Genomic DNA, 15,648 nt, shown 5'->3' with positions numbered 1-15,648 from the left:
TTTTTTCAAAAGATACTTTTTTAAGTCAGTCTAGCTGAAAAGGGATTGTCAAAAAAGCATATACACTATTTACAAAGCATAAAAAATAGCACTCGGTATGGGTACATTGTTGCATATCACTATCAGCAAGACGTTAAAAGAAAACTTTTGCTTCATTCTGCACAATCAAATCCAGCATAATAGTATCAGTACCGGGCATATGTCATACCATAAAATTCATTTTGTTATTACGAAAATAGAGCAACCGTAACGTTATTAAATGCAACACTAGCAAAAATAAACATTGTAAAAATGCCCACAAGATATAAATCTAGAATCAAGAAAATCAATTGCTACAAAATGGTAAAAAGAATTTCCCGCAACACAAAAGTTTGTAAGAATTAATGATCACTCGTAAAAAAATGGCATGAGAGATTATAAAACTGGTTACTCAGCGGTCATGACATCAAAATGTCAGCTGATTATACAATTATCACATAAAATCTCAATTTAAAAAGCCTGAGACAAACTCATACAATCTGTAACATTCCTATGGATCAGGTCTTGCAGAAATAAATACAATGCCGCATTAAGAAGCACCAAGTGTCCTCAAATACAAGGCAATGAAGAAATTTGCTTTGAGGTCGCACATACTTCACTGTTGCTTCCCGTCACCCACGAAATTGCAGGGTGCCATCTTGGGGAGAACCTGTTTTCCAAACACAACGCTTTACTGACTTGACAAATGTACACACTTAATTCCTACATAATCATTAGTCACAAAATAATAAGTGCTGCTTGTGCTTCACCAACTGTTATAGGCATAGCACAATCATTTTGGTAGTTTGAATATTTCAATTGATATAACTCTTGAAGAATGTGTTTTCACATATAAGTTTTATAAAACGTCTCGTACTTATTGTCTCCATATTATCGAGGTCATCATCGATAAATTCTTCGTCATCAACGATTGGCGCACAGTCATTTGGTCTCGGTCTGACTATATGTGAAGAACGCAGTGATATGTTTCCTGTGTTGCGCATGGTGAAATATGCCTTCCACCTCGCATTCCTGAAAAGGTATTTATTTGCATTTTAGAGAATGCAATCGACAGAGCTATATACACATTATACAGGTACGAATTTGAGCACTCGAGCACAAGGGCAGGTGACAGGGACCAAGTACTCAGCATCCATTCAGCATAGGCACTCGAATTATTTATTAAAAAATGAAGATTACAGAATAATTTTTTAAATACTTCATTCTTAAACAGAGTAGGCGAAATAATGATCAAAAGGGCAACAGTATTAAAAGAAACTTCAGATAGATGACCGGTTAAAATGTACTGTAGCTTAAGCAAATAGACTGACAAATCTATTTAAGAAAGATTATTATTCGATAACAAAATAACTATAAAAATTGATAAACAAGTACCAATTCAAGTATTTAAAAAAAATCAAGCACATCCGAGTACTGGCAAATTAGTACTCAAGTACCACAGAAATCGAGTAAAGTACTGCAGTGGCGGAGTAAAGTGACAAAGTATAATAACTCATCTCGTTAGAAAACTTATAAAAACAAGAAAACTTTAAAGCTACTTACTTTGCATAATGGCGGACTATGAAAATTCCTCCAACTACAACCAGCAGCACAATGAGTACAATAAGTACGATGATACCAGCACTGACTCCACCACCCACATATAATTCTTTGCCCTCATCTGGAATAATCAGGAAATTTTATGCATGAAATTTCACAATCAATACACTGCTAGCCATGTAAACTACTGCTATCATCTCAAGAAAATTTTTCTGTTATCTTTCGATTAAAATTATTCAGAGCCATTTGACCAGGTTTCATTTTAATTATACGAAACTCAAATCTAAAGATAAAGTTTTAATCTGAACAGGAAAAAATTTGCTACAAATCTTACTCACCGTTCCGAACCACAGGTTCACCAACTGTTATAACTAAATTTCTGTCCACTGTGAAAGTGAAAGGTTTCTCTGCAATTAACTTCTGCAAACTAGTTGCGGCCTGTTTTAAAATTTTAATTTAAGTACAAGGTATGCGATTTATCATCAGTTAGAATATTAATATTATTTCAGCATTCATTTCTGATCCTCCACAAAATGTTGTCTAATAAACAAATAAAAGCCTAAAGTTTAGGCTTTTTATTTTCATTGTTTAGGCCCTAAACAATCCAAACTATTCTGAAATGAATACATTGATAGCCATTTTTACCTCTAATAGTTGACTGCTTGTCGGTATTCCATTCTGTTTCGGAGATAAAATGAGCTTGGCTTTAAGCGGCAATATTGGTTCCACGTAAACATGGAAGTTGTGTTCATGTATTAAAGACCTGGATGTCAGCACTAACGCCATCGCTGGAATCTAGATAATGAAATGATGTGCATTAGATCACATTTTGCTACAAAATTTGATCTGTTGTCCAGTCAGTTTGCCATCCTGTCACTGAGTAACAAGTCTTTAACTTATGAATTGATTCTCACGTCAAAAATTTTTCCGATCAGTAATTCCCGAACGTCTCTTAACCAATCATGTGTTATCATGGAATCTGTTACTGGTCTTGACGGAAGAAGCGGCAAAACTATAATCTCCACATAATCTGTTACAAAGTTGTTGGTTAGTAAGTTGGAAGTTATTACTGGGCTAATCACATAAATAGGCATAAAACAGCATTACAACTTAGCCATGATAACACAAACTGCCCCCCCTCCCAAAAAAAAATCCATTCAATCCAATGATATTTTCTACCAAGTACCTTTTACTGCAACATTTCCACTTCCTTTAACATAACTAATTGCATTTGTCGTTGTTACTGCAATATGGTAATTTCCTGCCTGGGTGTGTTGAAGTGCAATAAAGTTTGTTGATCGAAGCTGAAGAAAGTTCTGTAAAAGAAAGTCTTGTTTATCACCGAAGCCAGAGTTGGTAAGATTACTGATACGTTGATAAACGGTACCTTACTGTCCATTTTCCACACATAATCAATATCGCCAACAAATGACTTTTGTGATCTTAAGCCATACTTCGTTAATACAATCGCTGTAGCATTATATTGCCGTTTAACTTCAACGACAGGAGGATGAATGATTTCAACTTCTTCTAAAGGATCTGTCAAATAACCTTCCAAGTCAAAAAGTGTGTCAGAAGAAACAGAACAATGTACTCAAAGACAAAAGCTCAAACAGCTCGCGACGGATCTTTGACGGGCAAGAGTTAACTTACACCAAAACGAAACAAACATAAAATCGGCAACTGATGAATCGTTGGGGTCAAACGCTAGCACTTGGTAGGTGCCTGGATGAGCTGGTTGAACCAAAATGGTGTTGTTTGGGCCAACAAGCTTCACAAATCTAGATCCAGGACCTGATGTGTTCATTTGGGAGACATGTTTCACTAACCATTGCACTTTGGAAAGGCCAGACAGCTTGGAAAATAAAACAAGCATAATAAGACGTTTATTTAGTTATTCCGCATATTAAAAAAAATTCACAAGGACATCGTTGAACCACAAAAGCTAGAAATGCCAAGAGTATTAACTGCATCAGGTTTAAATATTATTTCAAGACACTATGATACATCAAAATGGGAAACACGGCAGCAACCAAAGTAACATATACTAACCATGGCTGTAAATGCAAGACGTTGACCCATTTTGACAACATTTGTGTTGTTAAGGAGGTGAATTTCAATTTTGGAAGTTGGTGTCGCAGGCGATACAGTTGTTGAACTACACGGCACCAGTTTAAACAACTTGTCAGACAGATCAATAATGCAATTATCACCTGGTATTCGGCGCCATCTATAAATACAAAGTAGCCGTGTGTAGTCAAGCAACTGTGAATGGTCGTTGTAGTTGAGGAAATTTCTTTAATGCTTGAGAAGTTTATTTTCTCCGGACATTTTGGAGTCTAGCATGACACAATTTGCCAATACAACGAATTTCACACCAGTTCTTACCAGGACAAATTAGTTCTGCCTGCAACTAACCTGCTAATTTGACAATTAGCAACTGTGTCCGCTAGGCGACAGCAAATAACAAAGGTCAATTGACTAAAAAAATTCTGCTAAATTCTCAGTGATAGTATGCATGCAGGAATAACAACAAGTTAACGCAGAATCATTCTTACCCAGAGCTGACATTTCTCATTCCATTCACACAGGGGCTGACATCGTCGGCTGTGCCATAAATCAGGTCATCTTCGTCTTCATAAACATCACCTATAGCGTCGATTTTAGGATTTGAGTTCACGCAATCCCCGGTCATTTGTAAAACATATCCATAGTCACTGCATTTAAAGAGCAGTTAAGAGCAAAAGTTGATTGACTTTTATGTATTTCACGAAAACATTTTATCAAAACTAATTTTAAAAAACTCAGCATGTTAAAGGCTTTAAAAACTTGAAAGAATCAACAGCGCTACCATTCGTAGTCCAGTTCAGTGCAATGGCAAGGCTCTTTGGATGTATATCGTTTGTATTCGGGCCCGATCAAACATTTGGGTGTTTTAATTTTCTCAAAGACTTGCACCATGCCAAGATGACATTGACTAACTTGATTACTCTACGTAACAGAAAAAATGGAATCAAAATGAATTAACTGTCCCAAGAAGTACAGTGCTTACGAGTTGGTAAAGAGAAGTATTAATGAATCATGCTGAGTCAGAAAGAAAAACAAGCCCCAGGGGCAACCAACCGAGCTTGGGACTTGCATGGTCCAGTTTGTATAGTCATGTGGGTAGTTGCAATTCCCCTGAACCAAAGGTTTGAAATCTAGTGCGAAAAGTTTCCATGGATCGGTGTAATGTTTGTGTCCAAATAACCTACAGTCATGTAATTTTGCTTTTTATCAACTGATACTGCAAGACAAAGCCCAATAGGCTAGTATTGTTTTAGTAACCTAACAAAAATAAAACATCAACAACTACAATTAAGACTTATAGATAATAATTAATCAGTTGGAAACAGTGATAGCAAATAATACAGTAAACGTTATTATTATCCTATCCTTGCAGTCAAGTTTAAAAACTAAATTTATGACAATATATAATCATTAAAAGTAACTCTAAAACAGTTAAACAAACCTGCCGACCCCAACTATACACAACTATATTCTGCATTTTTTAAAACTGTTTCATCAATTTTACTCACGTGAATTTGTGAGTGTATTCACCAGGTTCTGTGAGCAGCCCGTCAACGTTTATTGGTGTTTTAGAAAATTGATGCTTTGTCCAATTGATGCCCACATCTGAGCTAAAGCTGCATCACAGAAAAACTTGCCATGAATAGAGCAAAACTTTTATTGAGAACAATTTGTGTTCAGCTCACACCTGCTTATATACCGTACTTATATAATATATTACATAATAAATATTTTTTCATATGCTCCTATGACTTACTTCTTGTTGCTTAGTTTTATTCAGTTACTTAAACGTTAACAAAATAAATTTTAAACAAAATACAAGGAAATTATTTTAAATTAATTTCAAATTAAATCAAATCAAAACTAATAGTTATTAAAATTTAAATTAACTTTAAAAAATCATACTTTAACAAATAAACATATTCAGAGATAAAATGATATTTTACGATCATTACTTCATCATTTATTAACTTACTACAAATCCTGAACCGGTCTGAGGAAAACCATCTCCACAGCAACCAGCATCGCTCCATGATCTCCAAAAGCAAAAAGATGTCGCCTTTCCAAAACCTTCTTCCAAGTGACACCAGCATTTTCACTCACATAAACACTGACACGAGTAGGAAGATTGGCCAGGGTTGTCCCGATGCTGCCTGCGATATGACAACAATGTTAAGTTTTTTTGTCATTGAATGTGAAAGAAACCAAATTGACATCGAACAAATTAAAATATCGAATGAAAATTTCAACTTTAAACAGAGTTGGACTAAAATTAATGCTGGTTCTAAAAAAATGACGCATGGAAGAGAATAGATGTGTAATCGTCATCAAAATACAACATTTCAGAACAAGAAGTCAAGGCTATGTTACACAATAATACAATTACCAACCATGTGAAATAATTAAACCAGGAATTGAGTCCTTGCTCAGCATGAGAGGTATGAAATAGCCAGACCTGGTCTTTGTCATAAGACAATGAAGATTGAGATGACAGTTAGCCTGAAAATAGCAACATTTTTATCACTGCACCTTCACTTTTTACATCTCCAATAATTACAGTGATGGCATATATCCAAGCAACTTCATTAAACATGAAAAATAACGGATAAAAATTTTTCTTGTGATTCTGCACTTGTAAAGGTCTTTTTTACTGATACTCCATCAATAAATCCTTACACAATTGCTAGGCTGATCTGAGGCTTCGTATTTCAAGTGTGACCAACTTCTACCATTGTCCCATGTAATCATGGTCACGTTAAACGAGTTTGATGTCATCGTATTCGCGATGAACGTTCCAGATACAGACTTAACCTGTCAAGAAGTAGAACAACTTTTAATCGTAATGTAAAATGGATACAATCATGAAAATCTTTTAAGCTTCTGTTTCATTTTGTGTTACAGTATCATGCTAGGCAGACTGCCAGAAAAAAGAGTCAGATTACATTACAGTCTGTAGTAACCATTATTGCAAAATACACAGCAGTGGTCCTAAACTCAACCGTTAAACTCCCATTACATGTGTTGTCCTCTAAAATTCGGAGGTTATTTGGCATAAGTAACATATTAGCATTAATGAGAAACAAAAAGAGTTATAAAAGTCCGTATATAAAAGAATAAAATGAAGTGTGGTAACATAATGATATACATTTCAAAAAATTGATCACAAAGAAAGCTGTAGCCCTCAAAAAATGCAACAGCTTAAAAAAAGCATTAAATATTAGGAAAGGTTTACCAGCGATGTCAGGTGGCAAATCACGTCTTTCAAAAAAATTCCTACACCACTTCAGCAAATTTTTATGATATAAATTTTCACAAAGCTGTGAGAAAATCAATGTCTGCTCTAGAAATTCTGTCATGTCCAAAGCATATTCCCCGCCAAATGGGCTGGCAGTAATAGACAGGGCATTGCTATAAACAGGATAGGTAATGTCTAGACATTTTAAACCGTGAGAGAAAAGCATTCCAGGATTAAATATTTACCATCCATACATATTGATCAGATAACCACATCAAACAACCTTTTATCCAGCAAAGTTTAACCATCATGGCGTCATTCCCGACACAACAACAGTATTATATATATGTAGGTTTGCAGCATTGTCTTCTAATAGTATAGCGTAGCAAATCAAATGTAGAGAAATCACCAGGCATAGTATATAATTATATAAAAAGCATTTCAAACATTTTTTCTGTTTAGTAAATTGCTTTTTACTAAAAATGGAAAATTATGTATGGCCAAAGGTACTCAAAGCTATGAGTAGCAGTTTTAGCAAATTAGAACAAGTTATTGGAACAATGCTGCATTTAGTAACTATTTATGATCTATTCATGATCATGGAGAAATCATTTAAGAGCAAAAATGACATCAAAAGAAAAAATCAAAACTACTTTGCATTGATGCCAGATGTGACTTACTTTCAGGGGCAAAATGGTCCACATCTTTAATTAACAACAGGTCAGACGAACCATTTTGTCACAAGAGTAACAACAAGAACCCTTGTCACCAACATATTTTGTGCGATGTAAAATAGTAAGGCAACTGTTTAGTGATTCGACTAGATCGTCGTACAATTGGAACAGCAAATGATAAAGGCTAAAAAGCCAATCGAAACCTCGACTCAAAATTAAACGTGCGAGATTTATCGCCATGAAGCAGTTGCATAAGGGGCTTTAAGTAGCATAAATAAGAGCATTCTTTAAGAAGAACTATAGCTACATCGAACACAATGACTCAACACAAAAGTTATTTTCCTGCTTTAAGTGTGAAAATAAAAAGATGACAGATAATTGGAAATAATTTGTGACTATAATATCATGATGGAAGTGAATTGGCTATACTTAAGCACATTATCCACATATTTCAGCATAACCAACCCCAAAATTTTGTTCTATATGGTAATTTTATGGGAGAAAGAAATCGTTGCATACTTTAGCACGTTATGAATATGTATGTCTTTAATAAGAGTAAAAACTCTGCTTTTAAAAGTAAGAAAAGAATTAGTCAACTTGCAGCTGTATTACTAGCGATTTCTTACATATATTAGTACAACAAACCCACAACTGAGAATTTGAGTATATTCACTGCTATGTTCAGTTGTGCACTGTTTGCATACATTGCTGCATAACGTAAATAAAATCTTAAGAAGCTCACACCTCATGAATGTCAACGCTGAACACCATGTCATCACCCGTCTTTCGATCAAAATATCTAACATTTGCAAGAGATAGGGCAAACTTCTTCCCTTCCACATCTGATGTATATAAAGTTGTTTTTGCATTCTTGTGGTTGACACCGGCTATAACAGTACCGCTGTCCGAACTAATGATATGGAATTCCTGTTCAGAGTAGCATATATATTAAGTAGTATGTTACACACACATATTATACACATAAGGCAGTAATGCATAAAGCACAAAAGTTATGAGGTAAATTTAATTACGCCCATAAATGGTAAACACCTAAAACCAAAACAGAGCCAGCCTCATAAGACCACAAACTCATAAATTGCAGTCAAATTTTTATAACTCAATTTGTTTATTAAGTTACAGAAAGTTTATTGGAGAAACTGCTGCATAAACTTATTTCATGTTGCAAATGAAATTATGCAACAACAGTAAGCTTGTATGTTAATAAAAATTCTTAGTAACAGCCTGCTAGAAAATATTTATAAGTGCTGATTCTTGTAAAAACAAAGAAACCATTAAGCAAAGTCCATGATATAATTGAATTAAGGTGCTGAAAGGCGTGTAGCAAGTGAACAATATGGTCCTTTCAAAAGCCATTAAAACGAAAGTCCAGTCAAATAACATTGTGTGTAATTATGGGCAACAAGGGTAATTGTGCGTTCAAACGTTTGCTATTTATGACCTTTTATGGCTTACACCAGTCCATTGTAACACTACACTAGTATGGAATAACTGACTGCCCTTTATTAAACAACTGAGGCACCGCTGGGTTGATTTTATTGGTAATATTATGATAGTAAGCACAAGAGAAAAGCTTCACGAAAAGATTGTTTAGACAAAGAAACAAAGCCTAGTTATATGAAGTTAATACATTCTATTTCAACTTACAGTTTGTTCATGGTGCCCGGGAAATTGAGCTCTGGTAAAGCTTCTTCTCATGTAGGAGACAAACATTTTCTCACGAGCCCCAGGTTTCTGTGGAAAAATAAATATAATTTACGATGAAAATGTGGATATGACTTGATGCCCTATGGGAACATGCTCTAATTGATTACGGTTTTCGCGATTAAAAACCATATGGCAAGGAAAAGTGTACAAAACCAAATGCTAACTCAAGATGACAGAACTACAGCATGTAATGAAAACCGCAACACAAATTGAACAACCAAATATGTCAGGCATGTGGGAGCATTTCTGAGCAAACATCATGAATCTAACCTGCACAAATACGTAGTTATCTTGCACAACCAATGATTCCTTATCAATGGCACCAACATCATCACAATGTTGTTGAAATGGTGTTGGTTCACAGTTGTTAATGTAGCAAGACTTAATGAGATATACCTCTGCATGTAACAAACATCAATAGGTTTGATGGTGATCACGTACTTAGTATAAAATGATGTGGTTCAGATGACAGACTAACATGATCTTGATAAGCAAACAAAGCAAAGACAGCACTCCAGCACACAAATGTAATGCAACTCGTTGCTGTGTTATAAACTTTTTTAGTTACTGAAAACTCTAATCTAGAACTGATCACCCAATGCCAATTGTTTTTCAAAAATCATAAGTAGATGAACTATTGGCGGAATTAGTTACTCAAAATTGGAAGTTAAAGTAATTCCTTGCTTCACAGAAATATTTACTTTGTACATTTGACATTGTTTGCAAAAATTTAATAAACTTAAATGATTAAACTTACTTTCGGGAAAAATTTCTAAGTTTCTGTATTCAAAATGCACAATTTCCTCAGCACGTGGAACAATGTCTACATCTTTTATGTACCAAAAATATCTATATGAAACAAAAAGTTATAGAAAAATTAAGTGGTAACATCAAACAATCTTGAATGACTATTGCAATTAAAATGAAAATCAGTATGATGATAGATGTTTTCCACATTGTGTCAAGTAGTCTAACCTAATAGAATGACAAAGGCGCAGCTTTGTAAAGGCTGAAATATTTACTAGAATGGAAATTAGCAAATACTGGACACGATTCAATATATGACGTAGTTGATAAGAGCAAATGGAGGTTTAGTTAAAAAACTTTCACAAGTAACCATGGTATAGCCTATGTACATGGTAAAATAAATAACTGAAACCAACTGCATTGCTTTAGATAAAAAAGATAGTGCTTCCATGCAATAAAATTTCATTTAACAGCATAAAACTATTTTACCTGTCGCTTGTCACACCTTCATGTAGAAGAGTCCATGTCTCACCCAAATCCTGAGACACATACAGCTGGGAAAAAAAACAGCAGAATGTGAACTACAACCTTCTAAGACTAAGATAACAATCACAGTGATACAAGAAAGGTTAGAGGCTATGGCAAAAGACATACATGAAAAACTTTCACCATGAAATTTTTGATAATAATTATATTTCATGTTATATTGTTATACTCTATGATGTGATTTACAATTTGCATGCAGACATGGTGAAAACTACTGAAAAACCGTAACCAAGTGGTTTGTGAATAGGAATTAAACATAAGACACCAAATGTGCATTTGACCTATCTAATTTATCACAACAGCAATATATTTGGTATATAAAGGCTACTATGTACGTACAGCTCAAAGTCAATGCAAATAGCCTGTTTTAAATGCATCTCATTAAATGAACTTGTCATTTCAACCAAATTACACAATACCCTCTTGATGTCACGTAGTCAGAAGCAGAGGAACATATTGTTTCAATATGAAATGAGGAGTATAAACATATTTCACTAATAACCAACATTAAAAAATTCCATTATATAACTGCATTTTGTTAGTGTTACATTTGGTAATTATCAATAGATGCATTCGATTTATCTTTGTCCATCATCTCACATCTAACTATATTCAAGGTACATATGATACAAATATATTTGTTTTAACTACACAACATTTTCTACTTAGGTTACTCCAGAGTGAAAAAAACTCCAATAATATTTCCATTTGCTCCAAGTAGCATGTGTGGTCAAAAAATTTCCTTTAGTACTTTATATAGACCAAATAATCAATTTCAACAAATGTAGCAAGAACATTAAATTACAACACTGACATCATACCATGGATTAAATCATAGCAAAGCTGTCTTTGAAAATTTATATACAAATAGAATTGAAAATGAATCACAATGAAGCTGCCATGAAAGTGATGTCATAATCATGATTTTCTCCCAACCAGAAACTATTTCACAAATGCACAGACACAGCATATTCTTCAATAAATATTTATCAAGGCTTGAATTGACAAATTTGACAGATTAGTGCTGAAAATATTTACTAAACTAACAAAGACTATTTTGTCTGGCAGGTTATGACACCACTGGCACAAAAGAACAATTTAATAATCTATTCCAAAAAATTGGTTTAAAGTTATAGTTTTAACTTTTTTCCAGATGTATGATATTTCCTTGATAATAAAAAATACTAATAGGTCATAATATAATGCAAATACAAGCATAATGTCTTGAATCACATTAAAATACTGTCAAGTAGTTTAAAATGCTAAATAGGCTTAATATATTACATATATAGCATAAAAGGTTTGATAGATTTTTTCACAAAATCACAAACTTAATAAACATCAGAAATTCAATTTTGGATTTTAATATTAAACTTGTGAATAATTCCATGAGACAGGTAACCATCAAGAAGAGATGAATCACTTCACATGACATATCTCACCCACACTGAATTATAAACGAAGGTAAAGCAATTAATAACTTCCTACATTCCTTTGTAATTTCCTGTATTGCCTAAAGGGTAGAGATCAATGACTCAGGAGTGTCTTTAAGAGTAGTGTAAGTTACAATTGGTGTCTATTGCTACAGGAATTGTTGTCTATTGCTTTTTTGTTATGTATAATATGTATATACTGTTATATAACTTACGTGAAATTATGAAAACTGACCCTGAACTAATTTATATTGTTTTAAGACACATGTGTTTAACATTCAGGAAAAAGTCATAACCAATTTATAGGCACCACTTGCAAACTAGGGCAAACTTGCAAATACAGATAATTCATTCCATTGCATACCATAGGCTAAGCAATACGACAGATTACTTTTAATGCATACTATTGCTTCGCAAAATTATATAATTCCCTTCATCAGGTTATAAAATATGCGACATTGCTTCACCTTAATAATACCCAAGGTAATGAAAATAACACCCATGTTAATTCAGTTTAATTGTGTGCACACCAAAGGTAAAACGTATGATATTAAGTTTATATCAATAAAACAGATATTACGCCATTGTGTGAAACACTTTCTGTGTCATTAGGTGCTGGTTGAGATAAAAAGGTCTTTTGTATCCTTATTATGTATCGCTACATTTCAAGAACATAATACCGAGACATGTTAACAAGAAAAGAATAACAACACAAACCGAAGTGGCTTCTTTGTCATATCCAAGTACCCAGTCTTGCTTTGATGGATGGAATTCAACTTTTTCAAGTGCAAAATTGACCTCGAAGCTCCGATAAGTATCTCCCTCATCCCTTGACACCCACACTCGGTTAACGCTTTTGTGAGACTCGGCAAACATAATCTTTAAAGAAGAAAGCGAAATTACTTAACTGTTGTAATATGTGTGCAAATGTAGAAGATTTTGACAAAATACCAATTCTTTAATATGATATTTTGTAACAGAATATGATGCTCTTGTATGTTTTCAGGTTAATGTGCCATCATTAAAACAAACATCATTAGTTAATGACATTTGTTTAACGATTCACCTTTGATTTGTTAGTTGGGCAGATAAAGTAACTCTTCAAGATAACATCCGTCTTATTGAACTTAGACCTTTCTTCGGAATAATTATTACCATAGTCAACAGATCTGAAAACAAAGTTTTACAGGTTTCCAACACAAGTACAACTTTAACAAAATTTTCATTTGTCGTCCAATTCCAACTAAATCGATTTTTTTCGTTATTGGCATAAATGTCAGCAATTTATTTATTAAATTAGTTTAAGTCATGGAAGGACAGCCAACTTAGGGCAGTGGTGGGATTGAAGCGGTTCACATAGGATTCTTGAAACTTCATAAGCGCAAGGTATCATTTTTTAAAACATTACTTACGCCTACATAAATCACAATCTGTTTTTTATTGAAGATCACTGCTGTTAACAAATGAACTGGTTGTTAAAATGCTTGAATCTTACCATTCATCTCACCACTTGGAGTAAAACAAATTGCCGCTCACAAGTATAAAGTGTAAGACAGCTAAAACAACACAATGAACACCTTTGACAGAAACAACTTAACACAAATACTCCATTACAGAGTTAACAAACCTCCACAATGAGCTGTTGCTTACTCTTCCTCCACGGTCGGAACCCTTTGTTCTCGTAAGAATAAAGATTACCTTTGAAAGAGAATAAAGATTACTTTGTACATCATTCAGATCGGAAAGTTTGCTACTTTTTTGGGGAAAATTCCCCTAAGGAAACTAGTCCTATAGAGTACAGCTGAGCATTGTGAGGGTCTTCCTGCACGGTGGAAAAATTTCTAAACCCGGTTTGGAAAGTTAGTTAGGAATTCGTTATTTTTGGGAGAGATTCTTTAATGTAAAAATACCAAAGAGCAAAACTAAGCTTTCTGTGTGTTTTAACTCGCTTGCACAAATGCTGGCAAATTTCGAGTCTGGTAATTTAAAAAATGTGTCCAATGCAAATTAATTCACAAACTAAATCTAATAAAAAATTGTTACATTTTTTTTTGAAACACAGTATAATAATTCACACCTTGCTATTCTTGCCAGACCAGTGAATCAATGCCTGATTATGGTTGGTGTAATTTCCAAGACTGAAAGGCTTGGATACAAAACTATCCTCAGAAGCTGTATTAATAGGTTGAGATCGCCTTCTTCTTGAATGCAAAAAACGTTGATATCTACAAAACAAAATAGAACATGATTAACACCCACATTGGAAAGTTTGCTTTCAGTGCAACAAATAAACGCAAGAATTAATCTTATCTCAGAACTTGTACCAAACCACTGTAATATTTATATTACGGAATATCTTGCTAATGGACAATTTTGCATCGCATAATTTGTGCATACAAGCCAACTTTTTGCACCAAAGAAATCCAGAACGTTATACAAACTTTTTAGGAGAAACAGAAATTATACAGAAATGTATACTTTATCATCTAGGCTGCAAAGCTTGCAGAGTGAGTGGCTGATATGTGATATCTTTTAAAACAATTGATACCTAGTCTACCAAGATTATAACTATGGAATGTGTTGATGGCGAGCTTCCAACCTAAACTAGAAACATTGTAGCCTACATCGGATGTCTGAGAAAATTGAACGATAGGGTGCAGATAGTGTAATTGTTGTTAAAATATAAAGATAAGATAAAAATGGATGGCAAATTAACCAGCTGGACATTGCAATTTGTCCAGTCCCACATTGGGGGTTAGGCCTAGAAATTAACCCACCTAACTGAAGCTTCATGGTGATCATCATCAGTAGATGATATTAAGGTTGGTTGCTTGCGTTCACGAGATTCAATTTGTGTTGATGAAAACATACGACCTTCAAAACGAGGCGTACAGCTTGCAACACAAATTAAAATAAAAATTGTCCTTGTCAATAGATTCATCTTTAGATCTTCAAAAAATCTCAAAAGTCTGCGGAAGTTCTTTACAACCAGTATAACTCCAAAATCCTAAATTCCGTTAACGATTCGCCCACAGTAAACAGACTGACAGATTGAAACTCAAAATATACCGTAAGATCAAATACTAACACATCTCCCAGTTGGTGCACCGTAGCGTAGCGTTTCACTTAGAAAATTTTAAACAAAACTGTTCAAAATAAAAAAATTTGTTTAACAAACTCTTGTCTTCATAATTTGGGTTACTACCTACCATGCAATAACAAAACAAAACCCTAATTTCTACCAAACTAATGCTAACGTTGTACGTCCAACTGCCAAACCTTTTCTTTCGTTCTCATGAAACAAATCAGTTACAAAAAAACAAAATTGTGGCTAAATTTTATGATGTTTATGTGAAAAGGTTTCAGAACGTATTTTGAAAAAAAGTATCGTATCGTATAAAGTACGGTATCGTGCCAAATAGTGACACCCTGCCAAATATTGACCCTCCTTTGTGACGTAATAAATTTATTCATTCAATACGCAATAAGCGCTATATACAAGTGGCCTACAGAACTTATAGACCAACACTTGTGACTTGTATACGGTATTTTGTTTGCCAATATACATGTATTCGCAAAAGTTACGGTATCATACTATTCAGCCACTGAATAGGCCAATAGGGGCAAGTTTTCTGCTGAG

At 34.0% G+C, this 15,648-nt stretch overlaps 1 protein-coding gene across 1 annotated transcript; it reads right to left on the bottom strand.

Annotated features, from left to right (window-relative positions):
- Positions 1 to 96: 96 nt before the first annotated feature.
- LOC143448845 (VPS10 domain-containing receptor SorCS1-like) lies at positions 97 to 15,159 on the bottom strand. The gene is made up of 27 exons (XM_076948760.1): positions 14,786 to 15,159; positions 14,086 to 14,233; positions 13,636 to 13,706; positions 13,075 to 13,177; positions 12,726 to 12,887; positions 10,519 to 10,583; positions 10,040 to 10,131; positions 9,553 to 9,680; positions 9,223 to 9,309; positions 8,302 to 8,484; positions 6,325 to 6,459; positions 6,039 to 6,147; positions 5,624 to 5,801; positions 5,157 to 5,264; positions 4,702 to 4,828; positions 4,430 to 4,569; positions 4,137 to 4,295; positions 3,631 to 3,808; positions 3,232 to 3,433; positions 2,966 to 3,117; positions 2,765 to 2,894; positions 2,493 to 2,608; positions 2,224 to 2,373; positions 1,917 to 2,016; positions 1,582 to 1,699; positions 896 to 1,050; positions 97 to 688 (listed from the first exon to the last, which is right to left on the bottom strand). The coding sequence occupies exons 1-27, from the start codon at positions 14,947 to 14,949 to the stop codon at positions 651 to 653; spliced, it is 3,498 nt and encodes a 1,165-aa protein (XP_076804875.1). The 5' UTR covers positions 14,950 to 15,159; the 3' UTR covers positions 97 to 650.
- Between the last annotated feature and the right edge of the window lie 489 nt (positions 15,160 to 15,648).

This window comes from Clavelina lepadiformis, chromosome 3 (assembly GCF_947623445.1).
Source record: "Clavelina lepadiformis chromosome 3, kaClaLepa1.1, whole genome shotgun sequence".
NCBI classification, from domain to species: Eukaryota; Metazoa; Chordata; class Ascidiacea; order Aplousobranchia; family Clavelinidae; genus Clavelina; species Clavelina lepadiformis.
This window is presented reverse-complemented; position numbering and strand designations above follow the sequence as displayed.